This window comes from Vigna unguiculata, chromosome 9 (assembly GCF_037176805.1).
Source record: "Vigna unguiculata cultivar grain cowpea cultivar isolate G323 ecotype 2 chromosome 9, ASM3717680v1, whole genome shotgun sequence".
Taxonomy (NCBI): domain Eukaryota; kingdom Viridiplantae; phylum Streptophyta; class Magnoliopsida; order Fabales; family Fabaceae; genus Vigna; species Vigna unguiculata.
The window spans coordinates 11,964,672-11,990,468 of record NC_140800.1 but is presented as its reverse complement, the minus strand read 5'-3'; the positions used below and the strand labels follow the sequence as shown (position 1 = coordinate 11,990,468).

Below are 25,797 nucleotides of genomic sequence, written 5' to 3'. Positions count from 1 at the left end.
ATTCCAAGCTTTGTATATACAATTTGTATGCTCCAACTTGAGGGAGAGTGTTAAAATAAACGATCTTTAATAGGATTTATTCTCATATGCTATATGGGCTTTATGTTGAAACTAGTTCCTAAAAATGTCTCTAGAATTCTCTTATGTTCATTATATCTGATGATCTCAAGATATTATAAATATGAAGCTCTTGAGAGGGGTTCAAACACACTTTCTCAAATTTACTCTAAATCTTCTTTACTTTAATCTCAAGTGCAAGTAATATTTAAATCTTATTATGTTAATATTTTTTATATCATAATTTGAATGCTAGTAATTATTATTATTTTTTATATATTAGGTACCTGATGAAGAAAATGTTCCTAATGCAGAAACAAATGATCAACATGAAGATCCATGATTGAAGAATGTTATCTGATCTTCATTTTGTCTAATTTTATGATTGTGAACAAAGATGTTGTAATGTTTCCTACTTTCACCTAAATTGTGTTATTTTACATTAATTTACCTTCAAGTTGTAAACTATGTACTTCTTTCCTTTAATGAATGTTATATTAAGGAGAATACCATCATTTTAGAATATTTATCTTTTGTCATTTTTTATTGTCTCAGGTATTTAAGTGCATTAAGAAAAAAGCAATTAACATGCATAAAAAAAACAATTGATGAAATTAATGGGAGTTTGAAATCCTAAGAAAAAAATACTAAATATAATGACACACATATAGGGGTTTGAAACCCCTAGAAAGTACCGAGGTTTTGAAACCACTGAGAGATATGAAATAGAGGTTTGTAACCGTCGATAATTTATTAGTTATGAAACCACAGGAAAATTATGTTTTTCTAGGAGTTACTTAAATCTGTCAATAATCTATTAACTATGCGGGGTTTACCTTGAGAAAGTTAAACTGCGGATAACATAACATACTTAGCGGGGTTTATAGTGCAATACATCATGAAATACCCACTTGAATGGAGTATGGAATTAATTTTACAAATAAAATGTACAAAGCACAAGTTATGCATAGTACAAGACTAGGCTACTTTCAGCAGCACATGCAACTAGATTGCATGTAGGATGCCAAGCTACTTGTAGCAGCCTGGAGCTTAAATTACAAAGAGAGTCAATGCTGCTAGACTCCGAATCAACGTGAGCTGCAAAACAGAAAGGGGAAAAAGGTTGACATAATTAAGAGCGAAACAAAAGATAAAGGCCAAAATTAGATAAAAAAAAATAGTGAAAACATATGTAGGAAACGCCAACCGTGGTGGTAAATTCCACGAGGCATTATGTTGCTTAGAGAAGGCCTTCTAGCCCTTGACTTGGCTTGGTGAATAGCCTTCCTGATAATGGTAAAATACCAATAAAAAAATAACTGTATTTGAATAGGTAATTCAAAATATGCAATGCCGGTTTAGTTTCACATTCATCAAGTTATACAGACATGACTTCGCAAAACACGGGAACTGAATTATGTTTGTTGGTCTCGTTGAAAGGAGCATAACTTTTTATGTTAAATCTTTTAGGGATGAGAATGTTTGCACTTTGCAATCTCAAAATTAGAAGAAAAATAACACGGATACAATAGAATTGTGATGCAGCTGTTGGCAGAAGGTGGCAAAATTAGTATTGGGGTGGGGGAGAGGAGACTCTCAAATATCAAACAAAAATCCGTGACAATGGAGTTAAAAGATAACAAACACCTGCAAAATCTAAAACAAAGAAAAGGGTTAATGAGTTTTTTTTTTTTTTTTTTTTTTAATTTTATGTGGAGGGTTGATCAAGTTTGTCTATGGGATTAGCTAAATCATGGATATTCCTTGTTGATTCATCTATGATTTCGCTACAGTATTTACTTAACCAAAAATTTGCGTAGATTTGAAGAACTGATTTTACTAGCGATTTTAGTTCATTGGACAAAGTTTCCTTGTATAGGCTATACGCAAAAGTTTGTTTGTATAATGTTAAATATTCTTATTCAAGGGATCCTCTCAATGATGAGAAAGATTCAGTTAATTTTGATACGGTTCAGGAACTTCAGCTCTAAAACCTAAATATATCTTGTATATCGTTAAAAAATGTTTTTATTAAATGGGATTTTCTCAATCATGAGGAACATTCAGTCAATTTTGATTTTATTCTAGAACTTCAGCTATGAAACAATTGCTTTTTCCCTTTTCAACCCAATTTTTTCTTTGGTACTTGTTTAATGCTCATATTCTTGAAATCTTGTTTGGTGGGACTGTGTTCCTCTAAGTTAATCATATTTATGTTGCTGTGTTGTGAGAAGAACCCAGGTTGGAATGGGTTAAAATCGAGTGAATTCATGAGTAATCAATGTTGCTTACGCGGCACGGGAAAGAGGAGTCCATATAGTCTACGGGATTTTGGTCAAGTTGGAGTGCAATCAATTATCAAAATCCATGTTGTAATTATTGTAAGAAATAAGGAGGGAATTGCTTCCTGCCCTATCATTTTATTTAATTCTGTTTTTGTCATTCGGAGTTTTATTTGAAGCGTTTGGAAAGGTAATGTGGTCCGGATAATGGATTTCGAAAGGGATACGTGACAGACCGGAAAATGGATTTTGGAAGGAGAAAAATACTGTCCAGAAAATAATTCCGAAAGAGAAAAAACATTTTCCGGAAACATTTTTCTTTTTTGGAAACAGAATTCCGGAATATATTTTTTGTTTCTGGATTACACTTTCCGAAAGTAATTTTAAAATAAGGGACAGAAATTAAATAAATTGATAGGGTGCAGGAGAAAAATGATTGGATGCAAGATGCACCACCCAAATGAGGACAGGTAATTAAAGAATGGCCCAATAGACCTCAAAATAGAAAGGGTGGCTTCTTAGTGCACCTCTCTTTTTTTCTTCACTTGCAACCCCATAAAATATTTTATTCCCGTTTTACTCCTGCAGGCACCAGTTATACATCTCCATTTTCATCTTCTTCTCCAATTCCCTTTTCACACCCACACTACTGGATCTAGTAGTAGAAACCACACAAGTCACACAGGTCATATGCATATCGCTCTAGTGTCTCAAACTAAAGTAGAAGAAATCTCACCCTTTGAGTTTTCACAATCTTCTCATGTAGAAATTAATTTTAGTGGTGTTGGTTTTGTGAAATCAATTGATGAGGCCATTGAACATCTTAGCTTTACTAGGTGATAAAATTGCTGTCATGCTCGTCCCCAAAATCCAACAAATGAGAATTTAGACAAATTTGAGTCCGTGGTGTTCTCGTGGAATGGTGAAGAAAGAAAAAAGTTTGGCGAACATGCTTGGATTTTTGATTCAGAAACTTGGAATCATATTACTGGCAAATCTGAATTGTTACCAAATATCTAGAGTTATAGTGATCCCCAATATATTCAAATTACTAATGGGAGTTGCATAAGTGCAAGTTTAGGCCTCAGGGACTAGTGATTTGTATGTCTCCTGAAAGCTGATTTGTAGATCTATCAAAGGTTGAGGCGTTAATTTTAGGATATGTTGAAATGTAATGTTTTTTATTATCATGTATGGGATCCCTTTTTTAGAGTTAGGGTTAGGATTAGGATCGGGCCTTGACTCTTTGTATTATGCCTATTATTTTCTTATATAAACAGTGGTAACACAATAACAGTGACAAAATTTCATTGTTTCATTTTTCTAAAATCTCTTCAAGTTGGTATCAGAGCCAGAACATCTTCTTTAGTTCATCTTCACTGTTTGTCATAGTGGTTGTTGTTGTCTGCTGCTTGTCTGTTGTCTTTCGCCACCATCCGCCGTGCTGTCCGTCGTCGTCGTCGTCGGCGTGTCTACTATGGCAAAGTCAGGGTTAGGTGCGCCTCGAGGAGCGCAACCCATCCCCACAAGTCATGCCCCTGGAAACCTCTACACGCGCCGCCACTCTCCGACGACCTTCAAGCGCGTGTTCACCACGTGCCGGAATCGCGCCCTGCCATCGTCGTTCGTCTCGCCGAAGCCTCCTAGGCTTATTTATGCTCTTGTTTCTGTGTTTTAGTGGCCATAGCTTGAACCTAGGGTTTCTTCTCAAGAGTTAAGTTTTTTTTTAAATGGCTTCTATGGGTGGAATGTCTCCCTCTCTATCAACTACTCCTATTATTACCTCTGCAAAACTAAACTGGAAAAATTACTCCTCTTGGTCAGCTTCGGTGGAGTTGTGATTTCTTGGTCAAGGCTATCATGATCATCTTGAAAAAGAGGTCTCTACTATTTCAGAGGAAGAGAAACCTAAGTGACAGAAATTGGATTTTCAGTTGTGTTGTTTTATGGCAATCGGTTGAGCAAGTGGGTCTTAGACATTTTCAGACCTTACAAGACATGCTTCTCTTTTTGGAAAAGGGCACATGACATTTTTGCCAATGACATTCAATGCCTCTTTGATTAGGGGTGTCAAAACGGGCCAGCCCGGCCCGTTTTGGCCCGGCCCGTTTTTGGCCCGTTTTAAATGGGCCGGGCCGGGCTGGCCCGACAAGGCAAAACGGGTTGTTTTTTTGGGCCCGGCCCGTGGGGTGGCGGGCCGGCGGGCTGGCCCGCCATCCTTTTCCTGATATGTTCATTTTGTGGCCCAAAATCAGATTTTAAATCTTTTCATTTCAAATTTAGTTGACTACATTAATTTGTATATAAATGTAATAGTACTACATATGCATTAATACAATAATAACCTGCGCAGTGACTATAATAATAGTCAGGGTGGTTTGTTATGTAACACAACCAAAGATACAAGTTACAACAGTGAAAAGTCAACACAAAAGGAAACATTTGAAATTGTGAATTGTCAAGTGAGAGTGTGTGTGTGTGCAGAACCCAATGCCTTTACCGTTTTATCTTTGCATTTCAAACACCAACATGAAAATAAAAATTAAAAATACCCAAAGAAAATAAAATATTAATTTACTTATTCCGCCTGTTTTTGTCTTACGGCCCGCGGGCTGGCCCGTTTTGGCCCGCGGGCTGGCCCGACGGGCCAGCAGGCTTGACGGGCCGGGCTGTCATGGGCTGGCGGGCTGAAATTCGTGGCCCGACCCATACTTTTTCAGTCGGGCTGGCGGGCCGGCCCATCGGGCCGGGCCCATTTTGCCATCCCTATCTTTGATGCAACTCAAAGAGTAGCCTCACTCAAAATAATCAATCATGATATGGTCTCTCATATAGGAAAGGCTAAGGCTGCAGTAGAAGAATTGAAGAGTTTTTTTGTGACTGATTCATTAGAAGATATCAACAAAAAACTTGATAAGTTTTACATGGTCTTAATTTTGAGGAGCTTGCACTCGACTTTTGATCATGTATGTGATCAAGTTTTAGCTAGTGATCAAATCCCTTCGATGGATAACTTAGTTACTAGACTTCTTCGTGTACCTACATTGGTCAAAGATGAAAGTTCAACTAATATTTTTGAAACATCAGCAATGGTAGCACCACGGGGAAGAGGAGGAGGTCAGAGCAACTGTGGAGCAAGTGGTGGTCGAGTGGGCATCCTCAATGCTCATATTGTAATAGAATGGGCCATATCCAAGACAAGTTTTATTCCTTACATGGTTTTCCTGATAAAGCTGCTCATGTGTCCAAGTTTGATCATTTAGAATCTAGAATTTCTGATGAAGAGTACCAAGAATTTTTGAGGTACAAATCTGAGAAATCCAACAATCCTGGCCCATCCTCTTCATTGTCAACTGCATGTATCTCTCAATCTGTGGAAGGTCTTAGTCCATAGATTCTTGATTCAGGTTCCTCAAATCATGTCTATGGTAACATTTCCTCATTTTCCTCCATTTCCTCTCCCAAAATTCCTCATTTGATTATTGTTACAAGTGGATCCAAAGTGGCATCTCAAGGAATTGGCAAAGTTTCTTTATCTCTATCACTAAATTTAAACTCTGTTTTGTACATGCCTCATTGTCCTTACAGTTTAATTTCTTTGAGTCAATTGACTCGTTCCTTAAATTGTTCTGTAACCTTTACTGCTAATTCCTTTGGTATACAGGAACATGGTACGAGTCGTCTGATTGGAGAAGGACATGAGTTACATGGACTTTATTTCCTAAAACCAAGCTCCTCTGTATCCTGTTTTGCAAATTCATCCCCAAAACTTGTGCATGATCTTTTGGGTCACCCGAGTTTATTCAAGTTGAAGATGATGGTTCCAAGTCTCAAACACATTTAAGCCTTAGATTGTGAATCGTGTCAGTTAGGAAGCATGTTAGATCTTCCTTCCCTAAAAAGTCTGAGACACGATGTACTTTTGCTTTTTCTACTGTTCATTCTGATGTTTGGGGACCAAGTTGTGTCACTTCTTTTCGTTTTAACTATTTTGTAACGTTCATTGATGAATTCTCTCGATGTACTTGGGTTTATCTAATGAAAGAAAGATCTGAACTTTTATTCATATTTGTGTCCTTCTTTAATGAAATTAAGAACCAATTTGGGAAGATAATTAAAATTCTCAGAAGTGATAATGATAAGGAATATTTTTCTGCTGTGTTTTCCTCATTTTTATCTTCCTAAGGAATTTTACATAAGTCAACATGTCTTCATACTCCACAACAAAATGGCATAGCCGAAAGAAAGAATAGACACCTTATCGAAACTGCACGCTCTCTAATGTTGAATACTAATGTTCTTGTTCATCATTGGGGAGATGCAGTCCTCACTGCTTGTTTTCAAGCAATATGATGTCTTCTTCTTCTATTGAAAATAAAGTTCCTTACTCGATAATTTTTCCAAATGATCCTTTATATCGTGTCTCTCCACATGTGTTTGGATGTACTTGTTTTGTTCATAATGTCTCTCCAGGTCTTGATAAACTTTCTACAAAGGCTATTAAGTGTGTCTTTTTGGGATATTCTTGCCTTCAGAAAGGGTATAAATGTTATTCTCCCTCAACTAAAAGGTATTATATGTCTACTAATGTTACATTCTTTGAGGACACATATTTTTTCTTGTCCTCCATGGAGGAGAGTTCATCTGTTCAACAAGTCATTCCTTTACCATCCCGTGATCCCTTGGTTATTCCTGAAACTCAACCTCCCACTCAAAATGCCAATGACATTGTTCAACCACCTCTTCTCACATATCAGCGTCACACTCCAATGACTCCTTCCTTGCCTGAAGACCCCTGGGACTCAAATCCTTCTCGAATAGATTCTCGAATCATGGATCCTTCATCCTCTTCGTCTTCTCTTGACTCTGATCATACTTGGCCTATTGCCCTTCGAAAAGGTATTCGCTCTACTCGTAATTCACATCCTATTTATAATTTTTTGAGTTATCATTGTTTGTCTCCTCCATATTTCTCTTTTGTTTCCTCCTTGTCTACCATTAAGGTTCCTAAGAATGTTGATGAGGCACTTGGTCATCCTAGATGGCGACAAACCATGATTGATGAAATGCAGGCACTTGAACACAATGGGACTTGGGAACTTGTCTCTCTTCCTCTTGGTAAGAAGCCTGTGGGCTGTAGATGGGTCTATGCTATTAAGGTTGGTCCTACTGGTGCTGTAGATCGACTCAAAGCCCGTCTTGTAGCTAAGGGGTATACTTAGGTTTATAGCCTTGACTATTGTGATACTTTTTCTCCTATGGCTAAAACCAGTTCTATTCGTCTTTTCCTTGCTATGGTTGTCATTCGCCAATGGCCTCTGTATTAGTTGGACATTAAAAATGCCTTTCTATGGCTTGAAGCAATCTCCTCGAGCTTAGTTTGGTAAATTTCGTCGTGTTGTGCAGAATTTTGGATTGAAACGTTGTGAAGCGAATCATTCAGTATTTTATGGTCATACTTCTCCTGAAAAATGTGTTTATCTTATGGTTTATGTTGATGATATTGTTATCACAGGAAATGATATCACTAGAATTGCTCAATTGAAGAACCATTTGTTTAGCCACTTTCAGACCAAAGATCTGGGTTGTCTTAAATATTTTCTTGGTATTGAAGTGACACAATCAAAAGATGGTGTTATCATTGCACAGAGAAAGTATGCTCTTGATATTTTGGAGGACACAGGCATGGCAAATTACAAGCCCATTGATAGCCCTATGGACTCAAATCAAAAGTTAACAAGAGACCAAAGTGAACTTTTCTCAGATCCAGAGAGATATAGAAGGTTGGTTGAAAACTCATATACCTTACTATAACAAGACCTGATCTTTCTTATCCAGTGGGAGTTGTAAGCACTGTTATTGATATCAAATAGCAGATCATATCGGTGACCCCAATAACCTTTATAAAGTTATAACGGAAAGCATATCGGGTTATAGCGGAAATAATGCAGTAAAGAAAATATAATACCCCCACATATAATTTTAATACAAAAATAATGATATTGAAGTATTATGATCATTGGCAATTAGTTTTGTTGGAAAATTGGTATGTTTTTTTTTTTTGCAAAATAATTATAGTGAAAATAGAGAAGTAGAAAAAAATATTGAAAAAAGAAAAAGAATTGGCGGTGGCAAGTGGTGGCAGCTGCTGGCGGTGTTTGGTGGCGGCAGCGGTTGGCAATGGTGGTTGGCAGTTACAAGAATTGATACTTGATGTTGGAAAGTAATGTTAAGAAGGGAAAGGTTAAAATGAGATTTACTTTTGTAGTAACTTTGGGTAAAAGAATGTGTTTTAAGTTAAGAGAATTTTACTGCTGCAGTAACTTGGGGTAAAAAAAGAAAATAAAAGTGGAAGAGTAGGTAAGGTTAATTAAAGAAAGTTTTAGTGGGCCTAGCCCATTTTTAAAGCCTCAGAACACCAATGCAATTAGGGTTTTCTCTGTATCCTACTTTCTTTCACTTTCTTCGATGCCCTTCTTTCTCCCACTTTCTCTCACGCCGCTGCTGCACTTCCATCTACCATTTCTTCTTTTTATGTTCAAGTTCTTGGCTTTTTCCTCTTTTCAACCCGATTTTTACGCCACCGTCACCCGCCATGTCTAAAGCGGCCACCATGGACCGCCACGGGAAATCCGATTTGCCTCCGCCTTATTGTGGCGGCAGGCCGGGAAACCGCTACTGGCTTCCGCCATGGCACCGCCATGGCCGAAATTCAATAACACTAGTTGTAAGTCAATCTATGCAAAATCCTCACATTGATCATTGGAATGCTATGATTCACATTCTCAGATATGTAAAAGGGAACCTAGGACAAGGATTGTTGTATGAGAACAAGGGAAGTACTCAAGTTAAAGCGTATTGTGATGCAAATTGGGCTGGTTGTCCAATTGATAAAAGATCTACCACAGGGTACTGTGTATTCCTTGGAGGGAACCTTGTATCTTGGAAAAGTAAGAAACAAAGTGTTGTTGCTCGATCTAGTGCAGAGGTAAAATATCGATTTATAGCTCTTGCTACATGTGAACTAGTGTGGATTAAACAACTCCTTCAAAAGTTGAAATTTTGTGAAAATGAGTAGATGAAGTTAGATTGTGACAACCAAGCAGCCCTTCACATTGCCTCCAATCCGGTGTTTCATGAGAGAACAAAGCATATAGAAATTGATTGTCATTTTGTTAGAGAGAAATTACTATCCAAGGATCTGATTACTGAGTTTGTTAGCTCTAATGAACAACTTGCAGACATTCTAACTAAATCTTTAAGAGGGCCTAGAATTCAATTTATATGTTCCAAGCTTGGAGCATATGATCTATATGCTCCAACTTGAGGGCGAGAGTTGAAATGTAATGTTTTTTATTATCATGTATGGGATCCCTTCTTTAGAGTTAGGATTAGGACTAGGTCTTGACTCTTTGTATTCTACCTGCTATTTTCTTATATAAACAGTGGTAAAACAGTAACAGTGACAAGATTTCATTGTTTCATTTCTCTAAAATCTCTTCAAGTGGATACACAACGAGATCATCTTATCTCTAGGCCTTACGGTTGGCATAAGTGCAAGCTTAGGCCTCAAGGGCAAGCGGTCTGTATGTCTCCTTGAGGCTAATCTGTAGATCTATTAGAGGTCGAGGTGTCAATCTTAGGATATACAACAAAATCATCTTATCACCAGGCCTCATGCTTGGCATAAGTGCAAGCTAGGTCTCAGGGGCTAGTGATCTATATGTCTCCTTGAGTCCGATTTGTAGATCTATCAAAAGCTGAAGTGTTAATCTTAGGATACACAACGAGATCATCTTATCCTCTAGGCCTTATGCTTGGCATAAGTACAAGCTTAGGCCTCGAGAGCTAGTGATCTATGTGTCTCCTGGAGGCTGATTTATAGATCTATCAGAGTTCGAGTTGTCAATCTTAGGATATACAACAATATCATCTTATCACCGAGTCTTATGCTTAGCATAAGTACAAGCTTAGACCTCAGGGGCCAGTGATATATATGTCTCTTGGAGGTCAATCTGTAAATCTGTTAGAAGGAAGGAGTTAGGATCGGTTGAGGGAAGATGTCTTTGTAAACAACCTAGGTTGACCTCGGTTGTAAGAGGATCACTTGCCTAGATCTCGGATTGAGGAGGATGTTAGATTAAAAGACCACGTCATAGGCCATGTTCAAAAAATCGCCATGTTATCCTATATTTACGCTCCCTAGGGAAATGCCGAATAATGCGGGGCGATTTTCCACTTAGAGGTCACGTATCCTAGTGGGGCAACATGGGTAAACTCACAAAATAGTATTTAAGGAATAGCAAGCGGCTGATAAAGGGAGGGAGAGAATTAACTAGATAAGAGAAACAATAAATGTTCTTGACCTAGACTTGCTCCATAGTTCAGGTCGGAACAATTTCTCTAAATTTTTTTACGATATTTACTTGAACATATTAATTTGCACAAATTTGAGCAATTGATTTACTTCCTGCTTTATTTCATTAATTGGCATATTTGAATAAATGTAATTAGTGATGTGATACGCAAAATTTTTTTGTATAGTTATCGGAAAATTCCTTGTCTAATGTTAAAGATTCTCATTAAATGGTTTCTCTTGATGAGAAATATGCAGTCAAATTTAATAAAGTTTGAGTTCGTATATAGTCTAAGGGAGTTACCTATCAGAATTTCCTCTAATTTCTAGTTTAATCCCTTCCTCCCTTCCAGAACCTGGGGAGAATATCCGCAAGATATTGCTATAACAAAAATAGGCAATGTTTTAGTGATAACGTTTGAGGTTAGGAAAACACAAAACTGATCCACAATAACATAACTCATAACATATATTGCATTTGGGTTAAAGGAGACAAACCTATAAGAACCAGTTGCAAAATGGAGTCCATCACCACTAAAGCAGCACTCAAATTTATCAAATATGCAGTCATTATTATATAGCTCTGGCAACTGCATTAAAAAATAGGACCAGAAGCAGTCAACCATGCGAAGAAACAAAATTTAGCAAACTCTATGGTGCTTCTCCCCACCCCAAAGGAAAAAGTTAGAGGATCTTCAGAGAAATTTATAATCTAAAGCAGAAAGTTCAATCAAGATTGCTAGAGAAAATTATTTTAATGCTTTATATCTAATTTACGAGAACAAGTAAGATATGTGGAATCACTTTAACCATAGAGGGAATAATCCATGGCAGGAACCTATGGGAAAGGTTGATTGTATAAAGAATAAAGAATATCTTATGTTATAGAGAACCTATTCAATTTTATGCTGCCGGCCAACAGTGGAAGTAAAATACCTACAATGAAGATTGACGGAAAAATGCTTGAAGTTATAGGATTATAGTTATAGGCAAATCTCCTTGTATACATGACGTTATAGGAAACCGCAAACACATGATGGAGCCACTCTTTCCCTATGGCTAAAGGGGTCAATTTTGCATTGTTGTCTTCCTTATCTTGGTTTATGATTCCTCCTTGTTGAGAATAATTCAAGTGTAAATCTAAGTTCCATATTGGATAGAAATAAATCATATAAGAAAAAAGACCTATAAACCCAATGCATCGAGGTTTTGGGATAGGAGTAGTGTCCAACTCACATATATATAATCTCTCCCAAATGAATACTCTCAAAAAATAGACTCATAAGTGAGATCAGAGCCGATGGTTTGTCACCTATAAATCCAATGTCTCGAGGTTTTAGATTAGAAATGGTGTCAATCCCTTATGTGGATTGGACTCAAGTCACATATATATAATCTCTCTCTAATGAAACCCCTCTAAAAACATAGACTCATCACTTTTATATGTTCAAAGGCACATCCTCAAGCTAGTTCCACAATGCATTCTCCTTGCATATGATAATGGTAGTGACAATAGAAGGATTAAATGGTAAAAGCGTAGAAGTAGAAGTACAATGGCATTCTAATAATACATTTGTGATAAAAAGGTTGCCTCTCAAGCGTTAAGAAATTATTTACTATACATCTCTAAGATCCATAATGCTTTATAGTACCGAATGTTGGGTTCATAAAGTGCATAAGCTGAGTTTTGCATGGATGAAGATGTTGTACAGTGGATGAGTGAACATAAAAGATCACGTAAGATCAGGAATAAACGCAATAGAGATACTAAGATTAGAAGCTATTGAAGGAAAGACGGCTTAGTCTTGCCTAAGATGATTTGGTCACGTCTAATGTGAGAAAATTACGATAAACATCTTTCAGAATATAGAGGCGCCGACAATCCACTTAATTGGAAAAGGCTTTTTGATGTTTTATGTTGAGAATATAAATAACTATTAAAGCATTCTTTGATACATTTCCCTCTAAATTCAAGTAATTAAATCCTAGAAATATAGGCAGCACAGCCAAAATTTCGTAGTCTCTAAAGTTTTCAAGTAAAACTGGGTACACAATTACGAGGGAACATAATCCATGTCTGTTACATATGTAGTACAAAACTGGGCAAAAATAATTTCACAAAAACAAAAGCCTTTTCAAATTAGGAAAAAAATATCTTAGAACTTCATGAGGAAAAAAGAATAGGGAGGGGGCACGCACAGGATGTTTCAAATCTATTCTACTTCACAAATGCGCAGGTATTCTACTGTGGCACAAAGCCTAGAGAGTTTACTCTCTCACTCACCGCAGAGGGATGACTGTTGATTATTGAGTGACAACACTTTATGAAGGAGGACAACGAATGCCTAAAAAGTTCTGTTGCCCCTATAGTCAAGATTGGAATAGATAAATGCAAAACTGATAATAGAAGAAAGTTAGTTACCCACAACAATTATGCTTTTCATTATAAAGTGAATACAATCCTCAAAATTCAAATTTTTACAACAAACCTTAGGACGCAGATGCTCGTGAATTTTGAATATTGCGACTGGAGATGACTCCCTACGCATGTCCCAAAGCTAAAATAAAAAGTGAAACTATATAAATCCCTTAAGAGCATACTTCTAATGCTAACAGAAATCAAAGTATTTAGTACATTTTTCATTACATTTTGCGTTATCGCGTAACTAAAATTGATCGTCTATTCTGTCTGTTCATTGCAACTTAGCAAATCCGAGTCAGTTTAGTTTAGTCCACAAAATCACAATACTAAATGCTGGGACGTAAATGACATTTGTTAGTTTTCCGTTTTGTTAAAAACAATGTTGGATTCATTCAAAAGGAAACATTTTCTACCTAAAGAATATCCAAATTTCAAAGGCCAATGAACAGCTCGTCAAATTAGATTTATTGAAAAAATTATTAGAGCAACCGAGCACCTCTCCAAATCACCACTGCTTGAAGAAAAAAACTATGGCACAAGATAGGCTCCGGAATACAATTTTGAAATCATAATTTAAATGACTGCAGTAATAAAAGGAAAACCTTCATATTCATGTAATTGCGACTTAGAAGATGCTGGCCATCATTTAAAAACTTTATGTCTGAGATGGAAGAAGTGATTTCTGTAAAAAATGACTTTGATCCATAACTCTCTCCATGTTGAAATCTGTATAATTAAGCTGAATGAGAAGTATCAGAACATTCGAATAGCCGAGACAACAGTAAAATCCAAGAAAATTAACTATGCCTAAATTTGAAGGAATTGAGTTGTATTTTACATTCTTGAAGCATGGTCACATATTGCTGAATGTCGCAAATCAGATAGACGAATTAAACCTTGTGAGCTGCTATATGCAAGGAGGTTACAATGTAAAGGATGAAATTCAGCTGATGTTATGACCTCTAAACAAAATAGGGTAAATCAGTTAAAAGGTCAAAATGAGAGCAGAAATAACATGGCATGCACATATGATGCATATTGCACATGACATAGATCTCATTTAATAATGACTTCAAAACTGGCGTAGGTTGACAAGTTACAGATACAAAGCAGTATAGTGGATTATTCTGATGGATTCAAGATGTAGCTTATGTATAGAACTAGATAGGCTTGGTTTTCATCTTTAGAAAAAGTGCTTCTAGGGTAGAAGAAGAGATCCTCCAAAATTGAGAGTCAGAGAAGACCAGAAGAATAATTTTCATTGGCAAATAACCAGAAAGGAAAACATGAAGAATTGCAGCAAACAAATATTGTTGCTTTAATGGACAAAATAATTAAGAAGAACCAAAAAATGTCCTATCCACACCCTAAGAACAGAAGTAAGCAATGTGGGGCTTCGCAGCATTCATCTCTTACCAACATGAGTAATAGACTTTAATACTATGTCAGATTTCATCTCAAAACCAACCTCCAAATGTCTAACAAAATAGGTTGCCTATGAGAACTGTTGATTTACCAAGATAGGCTACAGGCTTTCATAGAATGTTAGATTTCATCTCAAAATCAATTGACATTGAATAAAGTTGTCCAACAAATATAGAAGTCTTACAACAAGAATTGAGGTGGGCAATATGAAACTTCCCAATAATATCTATATTCAGTTTTGGAAAGTGAAATAGGTAAAGTTTTATTGGAGATGGCAAAAGCTAAAAGGGATAAAGGACAACAGGTGCCTGTGCAATATATAACAAAGTCAGTAAGTGTTTAGAAAAACTGAGTGGCAATAGGTTAAAACCGTAGAACTGATTTAGAATACAAGTTTAGATTACAAAATAAAAACAAAGGGCTAATGTTGGTAGGTAGGGTTCTTATCTAATATGTTCAGGCAACTATCTGGTTGGATTATATGATTTTTCATACCGGTTTGTTAAATGATATTTCCTTCAAAGTTGTTAGGATTCTTTCCTTAAAATAATTCTTTCAGAAACATAGAATAAGATCTGATCTGATGTAGGCCTTATGTCATGATTTACTTTCCCCTTATCTACTGGTTTGAACTGTAATCAGATTGATTGATTAGAGAATCTATAATCAAGCCCACCTATTTATATAGTCTTCTGTATCTTCAATTAATTAATAATAATTATCAATTTATCATCAATTTCAATCTATTTACTCTTCAAACCCACTTGATGAGGCACTTGGTTTTCAAGGGTTGGACTAAACATGGGTGAACAAAGAATTGCAAGTATAAAAACTTTTTTTCCAGATTCTAGGCCTTCCAACAATAGTAGTGAGAAGAAGCATGAAAAGAGTATAACTAAGTTTAGGAACAGGAATAAAATAATCAAATTAGGCAACCTTGCTTCCTGTGATAGTATATTTTAAGTTTTTTATTTCTAAAGAATCTAAAATATTTAATTCTACCTGGTTGAATAATTAGACAGGATTAGGATGTAGTGATGAAATATGAATGAGAGCATACAAGAATTAGAATATGCAAGGAGTCATGGATAAATAGAGCTACCGGTAAGGTCCTCCATGTTTGATGGCTTCATGTCAATAATGTTGAAACACTGATCACTGACCTCAAGATTCCACAAATTGATTCTAAGGTCGTCTGCCGAGACAAAGGTCTCATAATCACTGTGGAGGTATCATGACGCCACTTTTTGTTTTTAATTTTGTAACTAACAATGCAAATAAAATAAAGACGTATTCCTATTATGTTTTCACTATTGACAGAAACAGAATATTAAGCATCCAAGGAAAAGGGAAGCCAAATGCACCTATTATTTGAGATGGAGTTAATTTTGAAACTGTGAGCATAAGCATACACCTTTTGGCACTTTGCGTGAAAAGGGTCTTCCATTCCACCAATCTGATAACGAAAAATATCAACCAACGGTCATGTATGTGTGCCCAAATTTTCTTTCAAACAGGAGATGGTAGTGACAAAACTCAAGCATTGTTATTTCCACAAGAACCAACCTCGCTATCAACGTCCTGAGGCGGCAAATGATTCTTAGGCGTCTTCTCTATCCATTCCAAGCGATAGCCATTAGCAGCAGACTTGGTTTCTAGCCCTGGTACGAAACTTTTTCCAGCCAAAAACATATTTTCTGAGCACAAAGGAGGGGCCATTTCTTTAACTTGTTTCACCTTATGCTCCTTAACCTGCCCCATAAACACCACAGAACACAAAATGAAAGCTGTAAGATATTATTCAAATTTGGAAGATGCATAAGGTGAAATAGTTTAGAATCACCTTATTCAAATTGGCAATTGTACAGAGCAGTAAATTGGCAATTGTACAGCTTAGAAAGCAGTATGACGAAATAAGTAGAATTAGAAATTAGAAGGTATGTCCAAACCTTCCACAATTTAATTGTTTTATCGTTGGTTGAAAGAATAAATTGCAAACTGTCGTGGGTCATCCACCACCTTACTTTGTTAATCTTCTCTTCAATTTCCACACTCTTTAGGTAATCAAACTGCAAATATACCAATAATCAAATAATTGATGATCGAAATTATCAATCTTTGCATAATATTTCAGAAATTATTCATAATACATTACTTTTAGAGATTACTTAGGAAAGAGGATAATACTTTGATAATTTATTTAACAAACTTTAATTAAAAATAATACATAATTTTTGTTTTTAAACATCTATAGTCTCTCTCTCTCTCTCTCTCTCTATATATATATATATATATATATATATATATATATATATATATATATATAATCATATATATCATTATAGATAGTGGTTTTTTTTTAACTAATTTTAGTGTCACTTTTAATTATACTATTTTAGCATTTATTTAACTAAATCATATTATTTTTTCTATTATTCAACAAGATATACAATTCCACAATCTCTCAACCAAAAAATAACAACATAATTTTTATTTTTAAAAGTATAATATTTTAATACAGCTAGTCATTTAAAATATCTATATCTTTTTGTGATATTATTTGAGTGCCGTTTACATTCGAAGTATACATGTAACTTTGTTTTCATAATAAAAGGTGAGGTAGCATATCTCAGAATTAATAATTTATGCCTTGATGATACAAAGTCATTGAATCATGTATTTGCCATGTAGGTTATCTTGGCTAACTGTTACAATAAATAATTTAAAAATCATATCTGTTGATTCACAGCCTAAAATTTTTCTTACAATGAAAGTAGTAGAAATTAAGCTCTTACAAAAAACTCAAAATATCATCAACAAATAGAATATAGTAACGACAAACGTGCCTCGGGTTCGTGGCTCTGAAATTCTGTCTTGTAACGAAATTCGGGAGGCTGCGAGGCGAAATCCCGCTGCTCCAAATCCCTTCTTCGATTACTCGAAACCTAACGATGAAACACACAACATATTTCAGACAAACGGCGTTTCGAATACGGAAGCAAAGACAGTGTATGGTGGCGAGAATCGCGTGATACTCACATTCTTTTTTCGATCGTCTCTTCCGAATATTACAACGCGTCCACCTCGATCGCCAACGGCGAGATGATCGCCGCGCTTATCGAAAGCAATGGTGGTTATGATGTCGTCTGAACAAGATAAACGAAACGAACAGTGAACAGCAATCGAACGGGAGAAAACGCATAGTTAGCAGTTTCGAGTTACGACTAACCGTTCTGGAGAGGCTCGTTGGGTAGTTGTTGGCCGAGTACTTGAGAGAAGTTCCATAGGAGAGGGACAGAAGGCGCAGAATCGTAGTAAGCCATGGATGGTGCTAAAACGACAACGTCGCACGCAATCTCATTCTGATCTCAAAGAACTGAAGAGTCCACTTGGTTTTGGAAACTTGAAGAAGAAAGCAAAACTTGGGTTTTCGGTGTCTAGTTGTCGCTGTGATGATGATTCATCCACTTGCAATTGCAATTGCAAGTTCGTTAGAGGAGAAAATGCGCGCGCCACACAACGGTATTTGGTGGGCTCGCACCAGAGGATAAGGCCCGGGTCCACTTAACAGCTTAAACGGACCATGTTGTGACTTGACCACACCACCACGCCTCTTTACACCACCTAATAGTTTCATCTTGAACTTGTATAGTCTTAGAAAAAAGGATGACATTATTTATAGATCCAAAATATTTTGGATCGGAAAATGTATTTTGAATGGTGTAATTTAGAAATCTATATACTTTTTTTAATTATATAACCTAAAAATATATTTTAAAATTTTCAATCTTAAATAATGTAATTCAAAACATATTTCTGATTTTTGAATTTGGAAATGTATTTTAGGTTATGTAATTGGAAATTCATAATACATTGTGATATTTGTATATGTATTTTACATTACATAATCCAAAAATTAAAAATGCATTATGCAATTTGTACTACATTTTAATAATACACAATATAAAATATATTTCTAAATTCTACTATCTAAAATACATTTTCAAATTACATAATATAACAAATTTAACCTAATATGATATTTTACTAACAACATCATGTTTTTTAATTTATCAAACAACAATATGAATACATATCATAGTTCACTTGTTTCAAATATTAAGGGAACTAAATATGTCCATAATTTACTAAATTGCAGCACTAAATATGTCCACATTTAGGTAAAAAATATATCTTCTAAATATAATGATTAATGACGGTAATAATAAATAACTATAATAATAATATCTCAATAATCTCAATATCACTTTATGTTAAAATATGAAAATTTGAATGTCTAACCGGTGAAGAGATTCAAATTGTGTTTTTTTTTTCAATTGTAAATATATCTGCTAGTTGTACTATGGTAAGAAGTTATGAGGAACAAATGATGTTGATTGTCACCCCATTATGAACAAAATAACAACCAACCTCAATATGTTTCATTCTTTCATGAAATATTGGATTTTGAGCTAATCACTAAGTATCTTTTTGAGTCATTCTAACTCATGTGTAATCATTACATAGCGATATTCAGCCTCTGTAGGAGAGTAAGAGATTGCTGATTGTTTCTTAGTCTTCCACGATATTGGAAAATAACCAAGAAGCACCACCTAATCGATCAAAGAATATATTGTAAGTAGGCAATCCACCCGATATGAATCACATTTGTAGTTCCAATTTACTATTAGACCAAAGTAAAATACATTGTCTTAGATGTTTCTTCAAATATCTAATAACCTTTAAGGCTACCTCCTAATGCTCTTCATGAGTTTTTTTTTTTGCATAAATTAAGATAAAATGTGTATAAAGTAAGTAAGATAAGGTTTAGTCACAAATAGATAGATTAACTGCCCAATCAATTTTTGATAGGCTTTCAGATCTTCAAGAGGTGTACTAGAAGCCAATGTAGCTTACGATGTTTGATTGGAAAATTTGCAGGCTTGACACCTAATTAACTTTGTCTTCATGTCCTTATGAAAGCTTAGAACTATAAAGTAAGAAAAAATCATGTCACTTGTGGCATTAAAAGAATATCATAAGAATATCATTAGAATATTATAAGAACAAATGATTTCTTTATCAATCCTAGTCATGCAACAAAAAAGAATTTCACTTGTGGCTTTAAAAAAACTTAAGATAAAATGACATGATTTTGTTTAGTCACTCTAATCCTAAAAATAGTGTAAGAGATAATAACCAGACTATTGAATAAAAAAACTCACAAAAATTTGTGTTTCACTTTGTTCACAAATATTTATAGATGATCACTAATAATCAACATGTTATAAAACCACTCCATTAACTTTTGCCCATCATCTAATTTACATAATGCACACATTTAGTTAGATCAAAAGGTCTTTCAAAGATTGTAATAAGGCTTGGCTAGAAGAAATACAGGTTTTTAGGAATTCAAAAACACCATTAAGTTGAAGAGAAAAACTAAATGTAAATAATTCTTGGTATCTTGGTATTCTTTACAAAATCATTTTCCTAAATTTTTTCATATACTTCTCATAACACAACCATTTTTATCACATAGGATCTATTGTCTTTTCTCTTCTTTTTCTTTTCTTTTACCTGAGGTAGGATTTTTACAAAATTCTATCCTAAATTTATTCAATCTCATACCCTATTAGGGTGTTTATACCCTACCCTAAATTGATATAATCTCATGCCTTAATACCTAACATGTACTTATTCTCTTTGACTAAGGTGAGAGACAAGATATATTTTCTTTAAAGGTTAAGGGTAAAAGAATGAAACAATTAGGCTAAAAAAAGGGTAACAACAAACAATTAACATATATCAGGGTTGACTATTTGGCTAAGTAGCTTAAACATATCAAGCAATTACCTTTATCCTTTCTAACCAATTTTGTGATTATATTAATAAGAATTAGGCCAAAATCATTTTCATGAGAATAATTATTTTCCTTACAACTCTCTACTCTAAATCTGACAACACTCATATGCTTTCAACGCTAAAAAATTATGGTGATACTCTCACACTGATCAAGGACTGACTAAATATAAACATATCAAATTATCTTACAATCAATGTATATCACAAGTTATCTCAACAATATGCACAATTCTGAGACAAGAAAATCATTGCTCAAACATATTCTAACTCACCTAACCATCCAAACATTCAATTCATATATTTTGAGCACATGATATGAATAAGTTCAAAGAAAATTTAATAATTAAGCATGTTCAGACACAAACTAGAAAATATTCGTTGAGCGAGCATCAATGCATTCGCTGGGCTAGCAGACTTGCCTAGTGAATAAAAATGTGTGGCCAAGTAGTCGTTGGGCGAGCAGATTTGCATAGCGAATGAAAATGTCTGACCATATGGTCACTAGGCGAGAGGATTTGCCTAGTGAGTGATGTTAAAAAATATTTTTTAAAGGAACATAAATGAGAATAATACAACAAAACATCAATCATTATATTAGATTGACGTATGCAAAGTGTGTGGGGAAGGGCAACTTGAAAATGTTAACCCAAATGACTTTGGTGCATTGAGATTTGATGAATATATTGTATAGTGACTTAATAAGGATATGAAGAGTTGAGGCAGGTTGATGAAGACTTGAAGAAATGGTGTGTTGATCAAGCTTAATCTGTGCTTAATATGATTATCATATGATGATGGCATAACCCTAGCATGGCCAACCAAAGAGTGCCCCAACAAAATAGTGTTCATGTTAAGGGCCAAAGACTTGTGTGAAGATTCAAAAAAGGTCTTCTTTCCACCTTCCTTTAGTAGAATGGAAAGACAAGACCAAATAAGACCTTGTGTTGGAAAAGGAAGTTACTTCAAAAACACATGGATTTCGCACAAGGCACACAAGAGTTAAAGAGAAAGGCTCCCCAACTCCAAACCCTTGGTCATTCATTGGATCATGGTGAATAATATTTGGGAGCTACATATTTTAGATGATTATTACACTTCCGTTGTCTCTTTTTTTCGTAGAAGGATATTTGACCCTGATGGGAAAAAAGCCAAACATCTCCAAGAGAAGGAAGGATGAGAACTTAACAATTTGAAGATTTAAGGACAAATCTTTTTCAAGAGGGAGGGGATGATGGCACACCCTCTAGCATGGCCAAACACTTTCATGAAGAGAGAGTCATCTTTGCAAGGTGAAACAAAGCTCTTTTCTTTTAGGCCACAATAGAGTATCTTTAGTAGATTATGAATATCTAGGTCTTGTATTAAGGGCCAAGTAGTGTAGGTTTCTTCTAGGCCTTGTATTAAAGGCTAAGTAGTGTAAGGTTTTAAAAACAATCTTGCTTATGTAGGGAGCATCATATGTGTCTACTTAAGCAAATCTTTGATGTTTAATTATGTTAATCAAGCTAGCTTCGGAAGAGCATCCCACATGTGCCACATGGCAAGCTCTTTAATGGAGAGTTCTCTTACATAGGTAGTGGCCATGTGTCATTATCTTATTGGAAAGGCTTTTCATAAAGTAGCTTTTCACATGGCAACACATGAGTGGTTTGTTTTGTGAGAGTGAGGATTGCCACATGCCAAACTATCCTTTACCAAGATAGCATTTTTAGTGTTTTGGTGTAGTTAGCATTATAGGGTTTTAACCATTTTGGATACAATTTACTCTATAAATAGAGGTTTCTCCCCCATGTATTTCTCACTTTAAGAATGATAATGTTATGTTGCCAAAATTATTTTTGAGCCATACTTCTTCTCTTAGTCATTTGTTAGAGCATCCCAAGAGGTTCCTCTAGCACCCCTTTCTCTAGAGTTGGCCTAACCTCTCTTAGAGCTCCACCATAGTTACCATTTCAAGCTTTGGTCCAACCCAGCTTGAGGAGGAGGCTATCATATGAAGATCTTGAAGCTTGAAGGGTGGAGCTTAATATGAATACTATTTGACATATATTAGGTTCCTTATGTCTGGGTTGTAATCTTTTAGTTTGTTAAATGGGTATTTAACAAATTAGTTGCCTGGTTGCTAAGTTTTGTCATTAACACTTTCAATCAACTGAATTATTATTCAATTACCTGATTTCACTTAACTCAAGTGTAATCAATAGATTGAACAGATAAATCAACCTGTTGAATATGTTAACAGATAAATTATAAAGTCTGGTTTTTTATAGACTTGCAGTTGTTCATGAGGTGTTCTTTGCAATCTTGAATCATTTTGCTTGGTGGAAGAGACTTGGAGAAAGAGGTTTGGTTGGCTAGGGAGATTCATTGCCAATGTTTGGTCTTTCTCAAGTTTCTAGGTGTTGTCTAGTGTGATTCCAAATCTGCAATTGGGAGTCTTGTTGGTTTTTGTTGAGATTCTTATGAGATTAAAGGGTCTTGGTTTAGTTTCACGTTTTCAAATGTGTAATCTTGGTGGATTTTGTAAAAATTTTAATATAATGATGTATCAAGCTAAGGTTGCCTTAACATACTGGATGTAGATCAATTTTAAGTGAACTGGTATAAAAATTATGTGTGCACTTGTCTAATCTTCCTCTCCTTATTTGTTCTTTGATACGAGTTTCAAGAAATCTAGTTTAATTAATCTTTTTATGATATTTTAGTGAATTGGCGTAATCTAAAGTTGCAACTGTGTTTGTTCTATTGATTGGTATCAATCTTGATTGGTTGTGCAAGTTATTTTTTTGTTTATCATGAATTTTTTTTTCTACATAATTTTCTCAATATTTCAATATGTTGAATAGATGTTTTAATATGTTGAATTGTACTAGTTTATCTGTCTGACTGTTTGTTAAGTGAAATCAATTTGTTAACTCTATTTTCGATCGATTGAAAATGTGTATTGTATTAGTGATTGCATGCTGATTAGTTGGTCAATCTAATTTAAAGTAAAGGCTTTTTATAATAAACAAAAAATTTGATAGTGAAATTGAGGACACTTGAATTTGGAAAGGATGAGGAGGGAGTGTTCACATAAGGTCTACATATAATTTACTACAAAACGCTTCTAGAGCGGAGAACACTCAATTTTTTAATGCCTTTTGGAGTTTGAAATCTCTCTCAAATGCACAACATTTTGTGTGGAGAGTCCTATTAAATAAGGTACCAACAAAGGATAATTTAGCATACAAAGGTGTAGATATAAGTAGTACCTCATGTGAGTTATATAAGAAAACTAAAGACAACGCAATGCACTTATTCTATGGTTTTCCTATATCTAAGTCAATTTGGGATCAATATGATAAGTTTAAGCTCAGTGCATCATAACCAACTACAGACAAACTTCCAACAATTCTACCTATTGAATCTAAATGAAAAGCAAATCAAAGTTTAGAAGGTAGTATGAATAACAATTATTTGGATAATATGGAACCATAGAAATGATGTATTATTTAGAAGGTAGATGGAGAGGAGATTTTGAGTTTGGGACAAATGAATTTTTGCTTGTGATCAAATACAAAATATCCACAATAACATTTTAATACACAAATTGGTACCATTGTTTTATCGAATGTTCAAAAACTTTGTGAAGAAGAAAATAAGAAAGATAACAAAGGTTACGTACACACTTGGGTTTGGTTGGGATGATTAGGTGTCTTAGAAATGAGTGGAAAGTTAGGCTAAAGTTTTAGAAGCTTCTACATTAGTTAGGAGGGTGTTGAATGTAGCTAAAATGGTTGTTCCAAGAGATTGAACATAGCAGCAAGTATATATATACAAAATATATGCATAATATAAATGATATATGTGGGGCTGCATGGTGGTTGTTTTCTTTTATAGGTGTCAACTTGTTATAAAATAATCTTTTTATTACAAAAGATTCTAAACGTTGCATGCCATAATTATAAATGCTACAATTTCAAGTTTTATGAGAAAGGTGCATCCGTTTTGATTTTTAAACTTGAAAGCTTGGCTGCTAGTTTTGTATGTTGCAGGGAAATTGTTTTTACCGTTGCCATGCATTGATTTTTCTCTATAAATGCTATAAATTTCAGTCCTTCACCATTCATCACTCACACTTATAAATAGGTGGTTTTGGTGCTCCAAAACACACCATCTCTTAATCTTCTCCTTCATTCTTCAAGCTCTCTTTGTTAGGTTTTACAGAGGGGGTTTCATTGGGGAGAACAACACCAATGAGACTTGAGTCCAACCACATAAGGCATTGACACCACTCTCAACCCAAAACCTTAAGGCAATGGGTTTATGGGTCTTGATTCTTATATAGTGCTCTACTTTCTCATTTCTGGTCAATGTGGGACTTAGACTCACACTTGGATTCCTAACAATCTCCCCCTCAAGGGTGAGTTCCTTCAACCACATTGGTACACTCCCCCTCCAGCGGAAGCTGCCCAACCACGAGTACTCCTTTTCTGCCCTTTTCTGTACCGCCGTTCTTTTCTTAACGGGACACGCTTACCTAGAACCCTTGCCAGGAAGACTTTCGATACTAGGACCATACTGCACTCGTCTGAGCCGGTTTTAACCATCGGCTCTGATACCACTTGTTAGGTTTTACAGAGGGGGTTTCATTGGAGAGATACAACACCAATGAGATCTGAGCCGAACCACATAAGACACTGACACCACTCTCAACCTAAAACCTTAAGGCAATGGGTTTATGGGTCTTGATTTTTATATAGTGCTCTACTTTCTCATTTCTGGTCAATGTGGGACTTAGACTCACACTTGGATTCCTAACACTCTTCTCTCTCATATTTCTTTCTTCTACTATATGGGTTAAATACTCTTTCAAGAATACTTTCTTGCTAGTTCTGAGATTCTCGGAAGATCCGAGAAGTTCATGTTGTATCCTGGGGGGCTTGTGCACACACCGCAGATAAGTCCTTAAGGACAGTGAATTTACACGCCTCAGGAAGTACTCTTTTTGTTCGTGATTTATCAATTATTTACAACACAACTATGAAGGCTGATACAACTAAAAAGGAATAACTGAACTGGACAATTGCAACATCTTGGAGAGGCTAAAATAATACAAAGACACAACTAGTATAAGTACCTAACCAAGAAAAAGGAACATCACAAGCTTAGTTAGATCAAACATAATAGTCCTTTGGTAGTACTACAACAATTGGGCCATAATTATTTTATATTGAATTAACTATAACGACAAAAGATTATTGCTTTATTTTGGTATGCCTTATAAATGGATACTTTCTAGGTCATTTATATGTAGGAATGTTTTTGAGGAGTATGTTACTTCGCAGGTACAATGTCATCTTTGTTAAAATTGTTTAGAACTAAAATTAGTGAAGATTATTATACGT

General features: G+C 35.2%; 1 protein-coding gene across 3 annotated transcripts; it reads right to left on the bottom strand.

The window, feature by feature from the left end:
• Positions 1-774: 774 nt before the first annotated feature.
• On the bottom strand, positions 775-18,093 carry LOC114196298 (serine/threonine protein phosphatase 2A 55 kDa regulatory subunit B beta isoform-like). Of its 3 annotated transcripts, XM_028086897.2 has the most exons (14): positions 17,772-18,087; positions 17,582-17,688; positions 17,389-17,487; positions 16,492-16,611; positions 16,109-16,294; positions 15,907-15,998; positions 15,645-15,763; positions 13,956-14,079; positions 13,720-13,843; positions 13,185-13,253; positions 11,194-11,285; positions 11,000-11,077; positions 1,265-1,344; positions 775-1,155 (listed from the first exon to the last, which is right to left on the bottom strand). In XM_028086897.2, the coding sequence occupies exons 1-14, from the start codon at positions 17,863-17,865 to the stop codon at positions 1,019-1,021; spliced, it is 1,521 nt and encodes a 506-aa protein (XP_027942698.1). In that variant the 5' UTR covers positions 17,866-18,087; the 3' UTR covers positions 775-1,018. The 3 variants fall into 3 exon arrangements, with proteins under 3 accessions (XP_027942698.1, XP_085522538.1, XP_027942699.1); XM_085666412.1 differs by lacking the exon at positions 13,185-13,253 and having other exon boundaries at positions 17,772-18,093; XM_028086898.2 differs by lacking the exon at positions 1,265-1,344 and having other exon boundaries at positions 938-1,155; positions 17,772-18,092.
• Positions 18,094-25,797: the final 7,704 nt, after the last annotated feature.